The 17561-nt window shown below is 35.9% G+C and overlaps 1 protein-coding gene and 1 long non-coding RNA gene across 4 annotated transcripts; one reads left to right on the forward strand and one right to left on the reverse strand.

Annotated features, from left to right (window-relative positions):
- On the reverse strand, positions 4591–8945 carry LOC107625630 (pentatricopeptide repeat-containing protein At3g18970). Of its 2 annotated transcripts, XM_016328317.2 has the most exons (4): positions 8353–8945; positions 7521–7642; positions 6475–6605; positions 4591–6369 (listed from the first exon to the last, which is right to left on the reverse strand). In XM_016328317.2, the coding sequence occupies exon 4, from the start codon at positions 6307–6309 to the stop codon at positions 4861–4863; it is 1449 nt and encodes a 482-aa protein (XP_016183803.1). In that variant the 5' UTR covers positions 6310–6369; positions 6475–6605; positions 7521–7642; positions 8353–8945; the 3' UTR covers positions 4591–4860. The 2 variants fall into 2 exon arrangements, with proteins under 2 accessions (XP_016183803.1, XP_016183804.1); XM_016328318.2 differs by lacking the exon at positions 6475–6605.
- Positions 9049–17552, forward strand: LOC107625631. Of its 2 annotated transcripts, XR_002357741.1 has the most exons (7): positions 9050–9144; positions 9514–9731; positions 10088–10572; positions 10646–10747; positions 10861–10976; positions 17237–17413; positions 17499–17552. It is a non-coding gene; the product is annotated as an uncharacterized LOC107625631 (long non-coding RNA). The 2 variants fall into 2 exon arrangements; XR_001617333.2 differs by lacking the exons at positions 17237–17413; positions 17499–17552 and adding an exon at positions 12871–12963 and having other exon boundaries at positions 9049–9144.

A 17561-nucleotide genomic window follows, 5' to 3' on the forward strand; every position in this document is an offset into this window, starting at 1 on the left:
TTCTTTCTCTTTGAGACTCATACCATGTTTAATAATTTGAAGAATTTTTGGGATAAGTTGGGTTTTCATTGTGTTGGTATTGAGGAAGCATTAGGACACATGGGTGGCATTTGGTTTCTATCTTCTATTGCTAATGCTTCTTGTGTGGTTATTGATCAAATTGACCAATGTATCACAGTGAAAGTGAGTGTGGGTAACTTAGTTTGGCTTTGTAGTGCAGTATATGGGAGTCCTCAATTCGAAAAAAGATGTATGCTTTGGGATCATTTGTTTTCTATTAATTCAGGCCATAATAGACCATGGATGGCAGTTGGTGATTTTAATGAGATTGTGGCACCAGATGAGAGTACAGGTGCTTATTTTTCTTCTCACAGAGCTAGTCTATTAGCTACTACTCTAGATGACTGTGAGCTCTTTGATCTTAAAGTGACTGGTAGGAGATATACTTGGTATAGAGCAGTTCAGGCTGGCAGGGACTTGGCTAAAAGGTTGGATAGAGCTATAGTTAATGAGGCGTGGATGACAATGTTTCCTGAGTGTTATTCTGAAATTCTTAGCAGGCTTCATTCTGATCATTGTCCTATTTTAGTTCGTTGTCATGGTAGCCCTAGAGTGAAAGGTTCACGTCCTTTTAGGTTCCAAGCTGCGTGGGCAACACATCCTTCTTATAAACATGTTATTAGTAAGGCTTGGAATCAAGAGTTTAGAGGCGTTACCGAAAGGCTTAAGATGGTTCAATAGGCTTCTTTGGACTTCAACTCAAAGATTTTTGGAAATATTTTTGTGCGAAAAAATAAGCTGGAATATCAGATTGATCAGATTCAACGACGTTTAGAGGTTACCGATGTGTTATCTCTGAGAATTAAAGAAGCTGAACTGAGGGAAGATTACAATAGGCTTTTGTTGCAAGAGGAACTTTTTTGGTACCAAAAATCTAGAGAGCAGTGGGTCAAGTATGGGGATAGAAACACTAAATTCTTTCATCTTCAGACTTTGGTGCGTAGAAACCATAATAGAGTACATGGATTATATGTTAAAGATGGGTCTTGGTCTACTGATCCAGATATTCTTCAGGAAGAAGCCCTCTCTTTTTACAAGAATCTCTTTGGTACAACGGAAGAGGTTGAGGTTGATTGTTTAGGGGATGTTCCGATGCCCACTCTAAGCACTGAGGCTTGTGCTAGGTTAATTGACCATGTCTCTTTTGCGGAAGTCAAGTCAGCAGTATTCAGTATGAGCCCTTTTAAGACTCCTGGTCCAGATGGCTTTCAAGCTTATTTTTTTAAAGAATATTGGGAGATAGTAGGCACTGAGATTTGGAATATTGTCCGGAGCGCTTTTTTGGGAGAGTTCTTAAATCCTAGCATCATGGAAACTCTGATTGTGCTTATTCCTAAAATTGATAACCCTACCTTTATGAAGGATTTCAGGCCTATTAGCTTGTGTAATGTTGTTTATAAAATTATCACCAAAGTATTGACTAACCGACTTCGGCCTTTTCTTCCAGATATTGTTAGTCCTTTACAAGGAGGTTTTATTCCGGGTCGTGGTGCCCTGATAATATTATTGTGGCTCAAGAAATTCTGAATTTCATGAAGCACACAAAATCCAAGAAAGGTACTCTTGCTTTTAAAATTGATCTTGAAAAAGCTTATGATAGGGTGGATTGGAGGTTTTTGGAGAGTACTCTCATTGCTTTTGGTTTTCCTATCATCATTGTTAATTTGATTATGACTTGTGTCCGTGCATCATCTCTTTCTATTATATGGAATGGGAATAGATTGGATAGTTTTGCTCCTAGAAGGGGGCTTAGACAGGGCGATCCAATGTCTCCTTACTTATTTGTGCTTTGTATGGAAAGACTTGCTTGCTATGTATCTCATAAGGTGGTTGAGGGTGTGTGGAAACCAGTTTCTGTCACTAGGGCTGAGGAATGAGGGAGTTTTAGATGGCCCTGTCCCTTGCAATGCTTCTCATGTTTGGAAGAGTATCTCAAAGGCTTTTGGTGCTCTTAAGGATGCATTCTCTTGGTGCGTTGGGTCACTTGATCAATCTTTTTGGTTTGACAATTGGAGTATTGAGGGCCCAATTGCTCAAGATGTCCCTTTTGTACATATATCTGACTCTGATTTAACTATTAGAGACGTTTGGAAAGATGGTCAATGGAATATCTTTAAATTAAACGTGATACTTAGATTTTCAATCAAATATATAACATCTAATTTTGTAATATTTTAAATTTTAATAATAATTTTAAATGTATTATCTCATCAAAAATAATATTTTTTAAAATTTATCATGGATGTATATAACTAACCAATCCAGCTACACATCTAAGTATTTTTGACAACTAAATCTAATTAAGTTGACCCAAACTCAACAAAAATTATTTTCATCATACCAGCGTGTACACATGCGTGTTTCAACAATACAAAATATATTATTCTTTATCTTCTCCTTCTCCTTCTCCTTCTCCGTTTTCCCCTACTCCTTCTCCTCCTTCTTCTTTTAAATTCGTGCAAGTAGGTACTTCTTCTTCTTCTTCTTCTATTTCGTTATGTCATCACCAACAACACCAACATGTTGTTAACATCTTTATTGGTTATGACTTTTTCTGGTGTCATCATGAAATAATTTCGGTTTATTTTTTAGTTTATTTTGGTTCATTTGTGAATTAATTTCAGTTCATTTGTATGTTAATTGAGGTTCACCTAATGTTGTTGATAAGTATTGACCAAATTTTTTATTTCTTAAGTAATTTCGGTTCATTTCTTAGTTTATTTGAGATTCATTTGGATTCAGAAATGAATTCGATGTATTTGTGTTAATTGAGGTTCACTTGATGCTGCTGACAAATATTGACCAAAGTTTTTATTCCTTAAGTAATTTCGGTTCATTTCTTAGTTTAATTGATGTTCATTTGAATCCAGAAATGAATTTGATATGCTTTTGTTGGTAATTGAGTTTTTTTACTACTTGTTCAAGTCTGAACTAATTAAATGGAATATAGTGAAATTTAATGAAATTGAATAAAGTGATAATAAATAATTTTCATTCTTCTTTGCTAAAAAATTTGGTCAATACTTATTAGCAGCATCAAGTGAACCTCAATCAACAAACAAATGTACTGAAATAAATTAAGAAATGAACTAAAATTATTTAATGATGGATTGATGGTATAAGAGAAAATTAGGACTAATAAAAATATTTGCAAAATGTTGGTACTATTGGTAATGACAATAACGAAAAAAAAAATAAAAAAAGAAACTGCAACATTGGAAAAGAATCTACGTGCACAAATTTAAAAGAAGAAGGAAAAGAAAAAGAAGAAGAATATGTATGTGTGAATTTGAAAGAAGAAAAAGAAAAAGAAAGAGGAGGAGAATTTGAAAGAAGAAAAAGAAGAAAAAAGAGGAGGAAAAGGAGAAGAAAGAAAAGAAAACAGAAAAAGAGACGAAGAAGGAAGCACGTAACAACTTAATTAGACTTAATTAAAAATTTTGCTTGGACATAAAGCTTTATTAATAACTAAAATCACCTAAAAAAAGCTCGGATACTATCTCAAATTTTAAATTTAAAATATGTATCACAAATCCCAAATCGTAAGATAATAAACTTAACCAATTCTATATTAATTTTTGCGTTAACTTGTTAATTTAAATCGATGGTTATAGCCATTATTAATGGAAAAAGAAAATACACAATAGTACAGATAGGACAAGAATAAATCTTTCAAACATAGATAAAATCATAGTGTGTATCACTCTTAATTATTTAACTGGAAAAAATAAATAATAATAACAACAATTGAAGGATATATAAGCAGAAGAACTTAAGTGCATTTGAATTCGTATAGCGTTTGAATTTATACAGCGTTCTTCAAAACCTTGTGTTGAATGGTGCCTTCTTAAATGCTCTTCTTCTCCAAGGTTGCCAAGAGTGTGGAATCACAACCACCTCCTTTTGTTCCTTCAAAATCGCATAAATGAAAAAATAAATAAAACAATAAATAATTATGAAGATATCCATAATTTAAAAATAAAGATATATTTAGATTTATTTTTTGTTTTTTTTGTTAAGAATTAATTTATCTAATATAAAAATTGTTAGGACTAATTCAAAATATTACTCACGTAGTCACGTTAAACTAATATACCGGAACAAAGAATAGACCTACCACAAAAAAATTGAAAATAAATGTTATACATGAAATCCAAATTTTCAAATAAAGAATGACCACTTAAATTACAGAAGTGGAGAACTTTTTGTGTTATATGCAAAGAACAGAATTAATAATAAGTTGTAATAAGTGTTGACAATGCATACAAGCTATCAGAACAATTAAAAAGTGGCTAAAGATGATCAATATTTATGAATTAACATTTGAGTTGTACTTTAATATTTTTTTTCATTTTGTTTTCTCCTTTTTTTTATTTGCTATATGGTTTCATCTTGAGCTCAATACAATTTCACTATCAGAAGTGTTGAAATGTGTTGATCACATTATTATCCTAACTATCTAATATCTCAAAATTATGATGATTCTGTCAATATTATCATTTTCATTCTATCCCCTCTGGAAAATGTAAATAACCATATAATTAACTAATTATGCTTTTATTTGGCACTATCACTGCTACATATATAGGAGATAGTAATACTTAACCAATAAAACGTAAGAAAATGTTACTAATGATCGTACTCTTTTTACAAGTAGAACCATGAACCAAAACTAATCGTTAAAGACATTGAAAGAGTTCCTCTTTCTTTATCTTCATTCTAGATTAATGCCAACTACTCCATATTGGTTGACCAAAAAGTTCTCATTGTTACTACCAACGTTGTTGTATCAATGTTATATTACAAGGTAGCCATGTTAACGGTTTGAACAGAGCTAGAACCAGTTCTGTTCAAAACACTCCTGGCTTTCATGCCTTTCCTTATGGTTTCAACATCATTCCACCTTTCGGCTGAAGCATAAACGTTTGAAAGAGCGACATAATCCTCGCTTGTCGAAGTCACATTTGTACAAGTCTCCTCTTTTAACTGCAGAAGAAACTTACCCACCTTCTCTCCCATCACAATGTCCCCATGAATCTTGCAAGCTGCAAGCAAACTCCTCCAAATAACAGAATCAGGACTAATTGGCATCCCCAAGGCAAAATCATAAGCTTCTGTTAACTGTCCGGCTCGGCCAAGAAGGTCAATAATGCAACCATAGTGTTGTATCCGAGGTGTCACTCCGAACACACTCTTCATATCGTGGAACAATTGAAGGCCTTCTTCTACAAGCCTAGCATGACAACAAGCTGAAAACAAACTTGCAAAAGTTGCTTCATTCGGCTTAACACCATAAGCTCCCATTTTATAGAAAATCTCCAAGGCTTGTCTTCCTTTCCCATGTATGGCTAAGCCAGTAGTCATCGCTGTCCAAGTCAAGACATTCTTCACATTAATTCGCCAGAAGACGGATAAGGCACTGTTCAGACATCCGCATTTCGCATACATATCCACCATACCAGTTCCTATAAACACATCATATTCAGGACTGTACCCTGTTTTTCCTACAAAGCCATGTATGCAGGCCCCAATGTCTATAATTCCCATTTGAGAAGCTGCTGAAAGAACACAAACTATGGTAGTATCTGTCGGCTTAACACCACTAGGATCCACCAACATGTTGCGAAACAAAGACAACGCAACAGCAGCATGATCCTCATTTCCTTCTTTCATAGAACAATAACCTGTTATCATAGCATTCCAAGTGACAACACTTCTTTCTGGCATTTCATCGAACATCCTTCTGGCAGATTTAATATCTTTGTGGCTAGCATAAAAATGTATCTTTGTAGTCTGAACCAAAATATCTGATTCAATCCCATGTTTTACTATAAGGGCATGTAATTGTCTACCTAACCATAATGATGAAACCAAGGGAGAGCGAGCGCAGGCTCCAAGAACAAAATTGTAAGTATAATCATTGAAAACCATGGCTCCCCTTGAAAACTCATTTTGGAAAGTAGTAATGGACTCCTCGGGTTGAACACATCTAATCAAAGTATTGAAGAGAAACAAGTCTGGCTTGTCAAAATGCCGGAACACTAAATGTGCATTATTAGCAACATGTTTGAATGGCGATTCGCAATAATGTTCAATTAACTTGGCCAATAAGGAAGGAGATTTGATGCCATTGGTGATTAACTGAGCATGAAGTTCCTTCACATGGTTGGTCAATTTGGGTAAAGAATACAACAAAGGAACACAGCTATGCCTTGGAAGAAAAGTCAACATGAGGGAATTGCAACCCATAAAGGAAGATTATGAGTCCTTGGATGAAGAAATTGTTTTTCACCTTAAAACCCATGCACTCTGCCAAAAATTCAGGTTGAGTTGTTCAGTTTTATTAAAGCTGGCATTTATACTTTAATTTATTGATTTCATGCCAACAATCAACAAAATATACCAATTTCATACCTAGAACGGAGTAAGCTTATAGGTAAGTTATTTCCAAGGATGTGATCATAGTTGTCAGAACCGAACTAGTCAGACTACTGGTCATTAGTTCAACCGGTGGGTTACTAGTTGAACTGGCTGATCCGGTCGTACTTAAATAAAAGTATAAAATAGTCGAAAACTTAAAATTAAATTTTGAAATATATATCTTCACCAACATTAACAACAATCAAGTCTCAATTTCTAATACGAAAATAGACATATTATTAGTCAATACTACAATAATATCTTAATTTGACACAATAATAATGACAATCAATTAGGCAATTAGTAATCAATTCCAACTAAGCAATTAACAATCACAATGCAGCAATGGAGCCTATTAACAATTAACAATTAATCAATTAGGCAATTAACAATCAATTTTAACAGTCTATTAGCAACTAACAATCAATTCTAACAGAGCCTATTATCTAATTCTAATTACACTATCACATTGACAATCAATTAGGCAATTAGCAATCAATTCCAATTAGGCAATTAACAATCACATTGTAGCAACAAAGCCTATTAATAATTAACAATCAATTAGAGGCAATCAACAATCAACTCTAACAATGGAATTTCGGGGCCCTCAAAACTAAAATTGAAAATAAGGTGCATTCCTATTATTTTTAATAGCAGAATCATAATATCATAACCACAAAGTAAAACTAAATAACTAAATATTAATCTCCAAACATTTTCTTTCCAAATTCAAAATTAGCAAACCAACACAAAATCCGCAATCAGCAGGATAACTAAATTAGTAATTAGCAAACTTCCCATTCAACAAATTCAAGTCTCATCATAAATTCATAACCAAACAATCAGTCCATTACATTACATACATAGCACCATATTTAGAGCAAACAAACACAAAATTTTTGGTGACTAAACACACAAAATTAACTAACTTTTTTCTAACTAAATCATTTTGATCACATTAAAAACTAAATTAACCAAATCACAATTTTTTTTATGAACAGATTAAAAACTAAAAAAGTAAGCAAGAAAAATTAAGTAACCTTCGGTGGTCTTCCAACAAGCAGAGACGCACGGCAGCGTGCAGGCAGCAACAACCACCGACGATGAGGAACGAGCAGCAACAACCACCCAAGAGACGGAGGGAGGCGCGGCGAGGAGGAAGCTGTAATGAGTAAAATATAGGCCAAGGCCCAATTAGGATAGTTTCATTAGTAATTGATTTACTATAAATAGATATAGTAGAAATGTAATAGAAAAAAACCAGGAATTGAGTAATGTGTAGTCTTTCTTCTTTGAAATTCCATCAATGGAATTATTCTCTCCCTCTGAATTCTTCCTAATTTCCCTCTGATTGACTTCTTTATTCCTAAATCCTTCCCCTTACAATGGTGCTTTCATTGGGCACCATTTTTCCTTTTTTTTTTTATAGTGGTTTAGCGATCTCACCTCCAAGGGTACAAATTGGAAGTGTAGATGCGTGTTTTACTACTTTTTTGTCTTATACTCAGAGTGAATTGGAATTATGCTGCAACATTGAAGACATTTCTTAATGGATTGGAAACTTACATCCATAGAGAAATTATCTTTGATGATCCTAAAACTCTTTGGGATGCATTTTATTTAGCAAAATTTTATGAAGAAAGATGGAAAAATCCGTTTGGAGAAAATTCAAAGCCAAAATTACCCTCTCACAACTACCAGATTCAGATCCAAAAACGTTTCTCAACAGAAATTCCATATCAATCACAATTTCAAATTTCAGATTCAGCATTTCAAGCAAAAATCCAAATCCAGGGCTCCATCGTAGAACAACAGAAAAGCTTTCAACAGAACACAAAATTAGAAGCAGAAATCAAGGTCAAGCGACAGAACCTCTGAACGCTGGCGGTCGTACGGGGTGAACAGAACCAGTTGAGGAGGACGACAACATCCACGACGGCAGAACCACTCGGAGCAGTGGCGGCAGGCTCAGCAAGGCCAACAGTGGCGCCGGGACGGTGCCGTCGCGAAGGGGAAGGTGGATGACGCAGATCTATTGGATCGGGAACCAACACCAAAGCCACCTTGCCGGTTTACGGACGCGGTGGTCAGAGGCGGAGCAGCTGCAAGAAAGCCCGCACCAGAACCAAGACCGCGGAAGACGAACGATGGGGTGGTAGCAAGCGGCGCCTCCGTGAAGGGAAAGCTCGCGACACCCGAGTTGACGAAGCGGCGAAGGTTAGAAGAGGCGTTCTGTTCCGTTGTGTTCCCTCAATCGTGGCCAAGCCACCACCACTCACGGTGGCGGTTTTTCCATGGGACCGCGAGCGTAGATGCGGCACATAGAAGAAGCGGGACGAGGTATTGTCTCCGTGGGTGGCAATGGACCAAGCAGCAGCACAGGAGCCTACCCAGGCAAAGCAGACGGCGGAGATACAGAGTGGTCAAGAGATGAGTGGTGGCTGTTTTGGGGTGGTGCCCTCTCTTTTCAGGTGCAGCAACGAGAATGAGAAAGCAGAGCATGAGGAGCTGTTCCTTCCTCAAGGGTTGGGCCTTTCTCGAATGTGTCAAGCCCAATTTACCTCAACAAGAGTCCAATTCACATCAACAAATAGATTTAGGCCTACAAAAACTATTTGAACCAGATAGAGGGCCTTATTTTTTTTGAACAATAGAATCTTGGAGGTAATTTTTTATTTTAGACAGTAGAATAAAAATAGGTCAAAAATATCATTTTAGGATTAATTGTTACTTTTATTAATTGTAATTAGAGTTTATAATTTTTTTCACAACCTTGTCCGCAAGTTGTTATTAAGGAGAATGTAACGTAATAAGTAAAATATAAGCCGTGGCCCAATTACGATAGTTTCATTAATAATTGATTTACTATAAATAGATATAGTAGAAATGTAATAAAAAAAATAAAATTTGAGTAATGTGTAATCTTTCTTCTTCAAATTCCATTAATAGAATTATTCGTTTTCTCTTAATTCTTTCTAATTTCTCTATGATTTGATTAATTCTTCTTTATTCCTAAATCCTTTCCCCTTACAGAAACACAGCTCGAGCAGAGACGCGATGAAGGAGAGAGGCGAAGGAGGAGTGGCGAGACGCGAGAAGCCGAGCAAAGACGGAGGAGAGAGGCGGGGTGGTGGGTGCAGTGATAGCGAGGACAGGCGACGACACAAGCTGACAAACAAGAAGCAGTGAAGCACAGCTCGAGCAGGGAGGCAAGAGACGTGCGAGTAGCCGAGCTCATACGGAGGAGAGAGGTGTAAGACCCAGAACTTTTAGAAAAATTTAATTATTTATTTGTAGTTTTAATTTCAAAAATTATTTTATTGAAGATAATTAAAGACAGTTTTGATTATCAAAAATTATTGGAGATAATTATTCAATTGAAATAAATTAAAATTTTTGTTCAAACTTTATAATTATTGAGTATCTTTCTATTTACACCTTAAAGTTTTAGAATTTCAAAAATAACGATATTTTCATATATAATTATTATTTGGTTAAATTAGGTTTTTAATTTACTACTCTACCCTCTAATTCTATCAAATTACCTATATTAGTCATAAAATCCCTAATTTTTTTTCAAAATTAAACCTAACCCTAATTTTTCCAGTCACACTCTTCTTCACTCAAACACACACACACTCACGGTTAGAGGGAAAACGGGAAACAGACGGAAGAAGGAAGAAAGAAGAAAGAAAGGGAAGAGAGGTGAAGGGAGCCGCAGGAAAGGGACGAAAAGGGGAGAAGAGAGAGAAGGTCGCGCTGCTGCTGCCGCCAGAGCCACGAGGAGAGGGAGCCACGCCGCCGTCGTGCCGTCATCGCCGTTGCTGTCAGTGAAGCCATCACTGTCGCGGATCAGACCTGAGGCGAGAGAGAGAACCGCTATGGGGGAAGGAGTCGCGCCACCCAGTCGCTGTCTGTGGGGAGTCGTCATTGGTCTGCACGCCACCAACGTCGCCGCATTATCGCGATAAGGAGAGCGAGCCGCTTCGAAGGAGAAGAACCATCGCGGAGCTGCCCCTGCCGTTGATGGGGGTGCGCCGCCAAGCTCTTGTCGCCGAAGAACCCTGCTGCCATCGCTGATGACCACTGCCGGTAAGGGGTTTTAAGTTTGGTTTATGTTCTTTTGGGTTCCGGGAAGATTATTAACGCTGCGTGATTGTTACAGTCGCTGTCATCGGGGTTTTTGCTCGCTGTTGTCGCTTGAGGTTATTGTCGGAGCTACTGCCGGGTCGATTCAGAGTCGCAGCTGCTTTGTTTTGTTATTATAGTAAGTGTTTATGTTTCGAAAACCCCTGCGTTTGTATTCCATTATATTTGGTCATAAACTCTGAAGTTTTGGTAATGTAGAGTCGAGTCCTGATTAGTATATGTTGCAATTAGAGTCATTGTGGTTGCTGAGAAAGTGGCTTGGAGTTGAGGTTGCGGTTGCCGCAATTGCAGGACGAGAGAAAATGAGTTGTGACGCGTTTTAGAGTTTTCGAGTTTCGACAATCGAGGTAAGGGCTTTTTCTAAAAAAACTCAATTTTATAATTTGGAGTTGTTATAAGTAGATATTGATGTGAGAAATACATTTTCCAGTGATTGTATAAGTCTTATGTATTGTTTGGCTATTTTGGATGAATATGATTGTTGCTTGATTTAATTATTGATTGATTTTGTTAAACTGGTGGTTGCTGAATTGATTCTTTAAAGTTTTGAAAATGAGTTTAATTCAAAGAAAATGATTGGATTTTGAATTGATTTCCTTAAGATATGAATTGTTGGAACCAGCTTGATTTTGAACTGATTTGGTTTTGAACCCATTGGAAAGGGTTACAGAATGATTTGGTTAGGACTCAAAAAGGGTGGCAAAGTCTAAGCTTTAGGGGAGGTGTTGCCAAAATTTCTATAAAATCTGAGACCTTGTTTGAAATATTATTTAGAATATTAAGAATTTAAGAATTAATGAATTATAGTATTTTACTTGAATTATTTAAGAAAATAATGAATTATGTTGTGAATTGAATTATTTAAAAGAAATTGGACTTTGATTGAATAATTGCGTTTGTGACGTTTTGGAAGAAGTCAGAGAATTGGTTTTAAGAGCGAACCTGAAAGTGATTTTGATTTAAACGGATTGGTTTCAATTTAAGTGAATTAGTTTTGAAATGGGTTTGGGACTTGTGACTTATATGATTCGGTTTTATAATAAATTCTATTTTATTTACTTAAACTAAGAAGCTATGATTTTAAGAGTTTTTAATAAATTTTTAAGGAATTGAGCTAGGTTGTTCTCTCCTAAAGTTTTGAGACTCTGTTGAGAAATTTCATTACCAAATCCTGATTTAAAATGAATGATTTTGATAACTGTTGGATGAGATTTACAATTGATATGATTTTGAAATTGTTTGGAGTTTTGGAGAATATTACCAAGGAAATAGGTTTTTAGTTTTAAAGGAAATGGATTTGAGAAATTGGAAAACTAATGATGAGTTTTGGAACTTGGAAAGGGACAATGGAATTGTTGGATATTGAAAGTGTGCCAGGCACTATATCCTTGGACCGATAGTGTGCATGGCACTATATCCTTGGGTTGAATTACGATGGATAATCTTTTATGCCGTAAGAGTGTGTCAGGCACTATATCTTCGGAATTATGCATGCAATTGTGCCGGACACTATATCCTCGGAACAATAGTGTGCCAGGCACTATATCCTCGGAACAAAAGCATGTCAGGCGCTATATCCTCGGACGTGATAGAAAAGGGACATTTGAAAGAACGTGTCGGGTTGGCATTTATGGAACGACAAGTGATATCACGAACCAATAGGATAGACATTCATCATATGCATCTATGTGACATTGTTTGGGTATACAACTTGTAATTGGTTTGCCTATATAAATAATTATGTTAACTGCTAATTGCTATACTTGATGTAACTGCTTTATTTGTGTTTGAATCTCTCTACTTGTGTTTGTAACTGAAATTGGTTTGATTGTGGTGATTTTGGATGTTGACTGGGTTGTTTAGGCCTGAGACCGTGATTGTTTATGTGATGGACCGGAGGCCGTGATTGGTCTGAGCTTTTGGTTTAGTAAAATATGAAAAATTAAAATGGTTCAGTATAGACTTAATGAACCTATACTTGGAACAGCTTGGTCATTCATACTGTCTAGGAAAACTTTTAAATTTTCACACAATAGGTTTTAGGTTTTGAAGAATAAACGGATTTCTCTTTTAAAAAGGATTTCAAATTTTTGAATGTAAACCTTTGGTTTTTGAAACGATACATAAGGCGAACAATGGTCACTGTACTCTAAAAATAAATTTATTTTATGTATCCTATTATAGCAATTCTCTAACCCTATAGTGAGAACCAGCGAGGACAATGTTCTCACTCCCCTACAGGTGTTTTCTTTTCAGGATACGGATGAAGAATTCTCGAAGAGTTTATTTTGTTTTCTGTTTATATGATATATTGTATTGCTTTAGATATTATGTTTTTTCTCTCGCCTTTATCTTTACACATTTTGTAAGAGGGATAGGATTTATATTATGTAATGCTTGTAAGTCAATATTCTTGTTAAGTGTAGTATATGTTTTGTGAGTATGTATTTATGTTTCCAACAAAAAGTCTTTTGGAAGGCTGTACGGTTTTAAATTTTAGCCAGGCTCCTATCTTAGTATTAAATATATTTAAATTCCTCGTAATATCCGAGTTATTAGAGTAGTGCAATCGGAAGCGTGACATTCTGATAGTGAGGGTGTTATAAGAGGCGCGTCGAAGGCAGCAAGCATGCAGTGGCAGTGATGTCGAGGTGAGCTCCCAGTGGCCAGCTCCGTGGTATGTGTGTATGCCGTTAGGGATAGAGAGAAGAGAGTGAGTGAGAGAGGTGGGATGGGATGGGCCGGTGGGGTGGGGTGATTCGGAGTTCAGACTAGGGCTTTCTCTTCTTTAAGAGCTCCACTAAGAAATGTAGCTAAGATATTTTTTATTTAAATTAAATAAATATATAAATGATAGAAATACACAAATTGTGAGGTATTTATAAAAATGCGTATGCGTACAAATGATGGATGTTGAAGAGTATAATTAAATTTGAGTATATCTTGGCGTCAGAGACTCTGTGCTGTGACCGGACAATGCCGAGATATATCTTAGGTGCACCCGGGATATATGTTACAGGAGAGATCAGGAACTGAGTACTCGAGATATGTGAAAACTCAAAAAGGGGTCTCAGCATCCGATATAAACACAATTCTCTAATTTCCGCCTCAGCATCCGAGATTTTAGCCAATGGTATAATTTGGGTCTCAACACCTTGGATATGTGTATTATGGTTTAGGTGTCTTTGCACCCAAGATATGTTGGAGAATAAATCTATTTATAGAGCCCATCTCACAACCATTCCTCACAATTCACAAAGCAATTTTTTCTTCCTCTTCTTTTCATTTTGTTCTGATGGAGAATAATCTTTTTTTTTTTGTGGTTTATTCCAATAGGGTAGCCAAACACCGTGATGAAGGAGTAATTTTCGAGTCTGATAAGACTGTCACGTTGCGCACCAACCGGGTTGATACTCTACATGTGCTAAAGACAGCCATGCTGAGCAATATAGGGGGAATAGGTACCAAGAAAGTTGGGCGGATTGCATATAGATTTCTGCACACGCTTTCGACGTACATGCATGGCTAATGCGACAACATGTTCGACATACATGCGCTAAAGCCTCTGTCTTCAAGTCCCTTCTCTCTTTGTCCGAGGTCACACCCTTCCTCCCTCGCTATCACTTTTCTTCCTCCCTCGTTGTCGGTAGGCACTATTGGTTCAATTTGTGTTGTTGCTGATTTTCTGAGAGAAAGTATAGCCATTATTTTAGGAAGATAGGAACTTGTAACTTTGAAACTGAAAAAGAAGCTTCAAATGTTCCACACCCAGAAACACACTATAGATTACAAGTGATTTTTTTGAAATATAGTTGATAGCTGATTTGAATGATTTTGTTGATTTTTTTTTGCTGAATTAATTTGTTTGAGTTAATTTTGTTGATAGAGTTTTGAGTTGGGGTTTATGGTTGATTTGAATGTTGTTGTTAATTTTGTATTCTGAGGCGGGGTTTGTTGTTGAAATTATTCTAAATCTAGTTTGGGTTTTGTTTTGTTTAATTTTTCTATTTTTGAATTCTCTTGGCTTTGGATGCTGAATTTTCTGTTTTTAGATTTTGAACTTTTGATGTTGAATACTTTATTAAAAGTCTGTTAAAATTTCTATATAAGTTTGTGTTTTTCATTGTTTCAAATTATTAGAAATTATTGTTAAAAATTCTTATTCGAATGTTTGTTGCTGATGTGATGAGTATTGTTACTGATTACTTGATTAGTGATTACTTTATTGGAATTTAGAAGTTATTTAAAAAATATATTTTATGAATTTTTAATGATAAAATATGAACAAGTTATTATATAAAATTACAAAATTTTGAATTTTATTAGTTTAAAAATCATTGAATTTAAATATTTAATTAAACCAATTGAACTTGGTTAAACTTCCAAACCATTAAACCAAAAACTCCATCAGTTTATTGACCGGTTTGATTTTTATAACCTTAGCTTATCTCCTGAAAGGAATGCCACACATACCATAGCCTAGAAACGTCTTTTGTTATGCATTGCGCTAATAAAAGGGGCAATTTACATTAATAAACTAAATGGGGTTTAAAATTATACATATGTCCTAAATCAATTTTTGTTACATGTCTGTCCTAGAATATTTCTATGTAAATCAAATCAATTAGATTTGATTTAGCTATAATAGTAGTAAATCGGATCAACTTGATTCGATTTACTATATATATGCTGCAGAAGTAGTAAATCGAATTAACTAGATTCGATTTACTATCTAGTTAATTCGATTTACTACTTCTACAACATATATACTATTTATCCAGCTTATTGATGTTTTTTACTAGTTAATAAATGTCAATAAGCTACATAAGTAGTAAATCGAATCCAAATAACTCGATTTACATAGAAATATTCTAGGATTTAGGATATTTGTGTAATTTTAAACCTTATTTAATTTATTATTGTAAATTATCTTAATCTATATAAACTAAAATTCAGGAAGAATCATCACCGACGTAGAATTTTTTTGGAATTTTGGAGTTTTCTTTAAAATAAAAAACAGAAAGCACATGGAAGGAGATCTACATTCTCCACGCATTGTCAGGCTACGCATGCTCAGAGAAGAGGGTGAAGTCAAAGAGAGTAGGTAAGTTACTTGCTGCCCATTCTCCTCCTTCTCTCTTTTCCTTCCCATCTTACCCCTTCTTTAATTTTTTTCTCTAAAACTCAGATGCCCTTTCTTCATTCAATTTATAAACCTCACGGTCCCAATTCTTTTTTTCAACCTCTCACAGAAGTTATTTCCGAAAAATGCCACATCTTCATTCTAACTTACTTCGCATTCACGCTCCGTTGGGCTGCTCGGTGTCTCTGTTGTCGAAGGCAATCACGAGCTCTCTCTCTCTCTCTCTCTCTCTCTCTCTCTCTCTCTCTCTCTCTCTCTCTCTCTTTCTTATTTTGATGATTTCTTCGACTCAATCCTCTTTTGGCTTTGGAGGATAAATATTCGTGAAGAAACAATGAGCAAAGATGTCCTTGGAATCGAGAGGTCGCTGGCGGGGTTCTTAATGTCCCTGCGCGGAGGACCTGAACTAGTGTCGTTTCACCGAATCCTCCTGGCTCAGAAGTTATTCAACTCAATAGAAGCAGTAATTCCTATTCAGAGCTGAATTTCGATAATTTGATCATTGTAGTGGAAAGCAGTGTCTCGTCCGGAGGAGGGAGTTCGACCAAGAGGCGCAAGATGAACGACAATAGAGTGGTTCTCCCGATTCTTAAGCACTCACCTTCTGCCATCATTGCCATCCCCTGCGATGCTACAGTTATCGGCACTGCAATGGGCTTCTTCTGCGGCGTGTCTGAACGGGATCACGAGCACCAGCAAGGCAAAGCAATTTGGAAGGTTTCTCTCGGTCTACAACCTTCCTCTCTCTCTCTCTCTCTCTCTCTCTCTCTCTCTCTCTCTCTCTCTCACACACACACTCTCACTCCTAAACCCTAGCTCTTCAACCTAGTTTTTTTCCTTCCAGTTCATATTTCTCTTTAATCTTCGCCAATTTCTTCCTTTATTGTTCTGAGCTCACCAATCGCTACGATCCCCACCCACAATCCTAACCGTAGCTACTCGAATTCGTCGTCTAAGAGCACAATGATAGTGATGACGCCGGTGGGATTCTGGCAACTCTGAACGAGTGACACTCTTTGGAACCTCAATAACTTGGTTGACACATTTTGCTCCGAGATCTCAACCGGCTTCCCCCTCATGTACGCATTTTCTCGATCCCTACTTCTAAATTTTTTATCTTTTTTATTTGGGATTTTCAGCTGCATTTTCTTTGTCCAGGGTTTGAACTATTTTATTTTATAAAAGTTAACTTATATCAAGGCTAATAATTGTTAGTTGCATCCTGATTCCAATGAACGGGTTTCGTTTCTTATGGGAGTTGCTATTTCATTTAGTTCTATTTTATGTTTGAATTTTGTACTTCGTCAATTTTCTATTTCTCTAATAAGTTGATGATGTGCTTTATAAACTGATAGAGTGATAGAATCATAAATGCTCTTTGTAAAACTCATTAACATTTTTGTGGAAGGTTTTTCATTCAACACAAAGATGTTGAGCAATGTTTGTAATTTTATAATGCTTCAGGTGTTTTTATCTCTTTCATTTGATGAAGATCTTGGGATGTCTGAGAAGAAAGACAATGATTAGAAATTTAAAAACAAGAAAAATAAGAAGAGAATAAACATGGAGGCATCAAATCAGTTCCCAGATAATGACAATAAGAGATGTAAGCATGAATTGATCGCTAAGACAAAAGAGGAGGTAATTTTATATATAAATCACTTATTATGATTGTTCTGGTTATTGTTTGAGATAAGATTGAATTCAGGCTTTCTATACGTTGAAGCTGACTACAAGGTTACATCGTTTGCCCTATATGTTATGGAGAGGAGACGAATGCACTCTGAAA

Source organism: Arachis ipaensis, chromosome B02, assembly GCF_000816755.2.
Source record: "Arachis ipaensis cultivar K30076 chromosome B02, Araip1.1, whole genome shotgun sequence".
NCBI classification, from domain to species: Eukaryota; Viridiplantae; Streptophyta; class Magnoliopsida; order Fabales; family Fabaceae; genus Arachis; species Arachis ipaensis.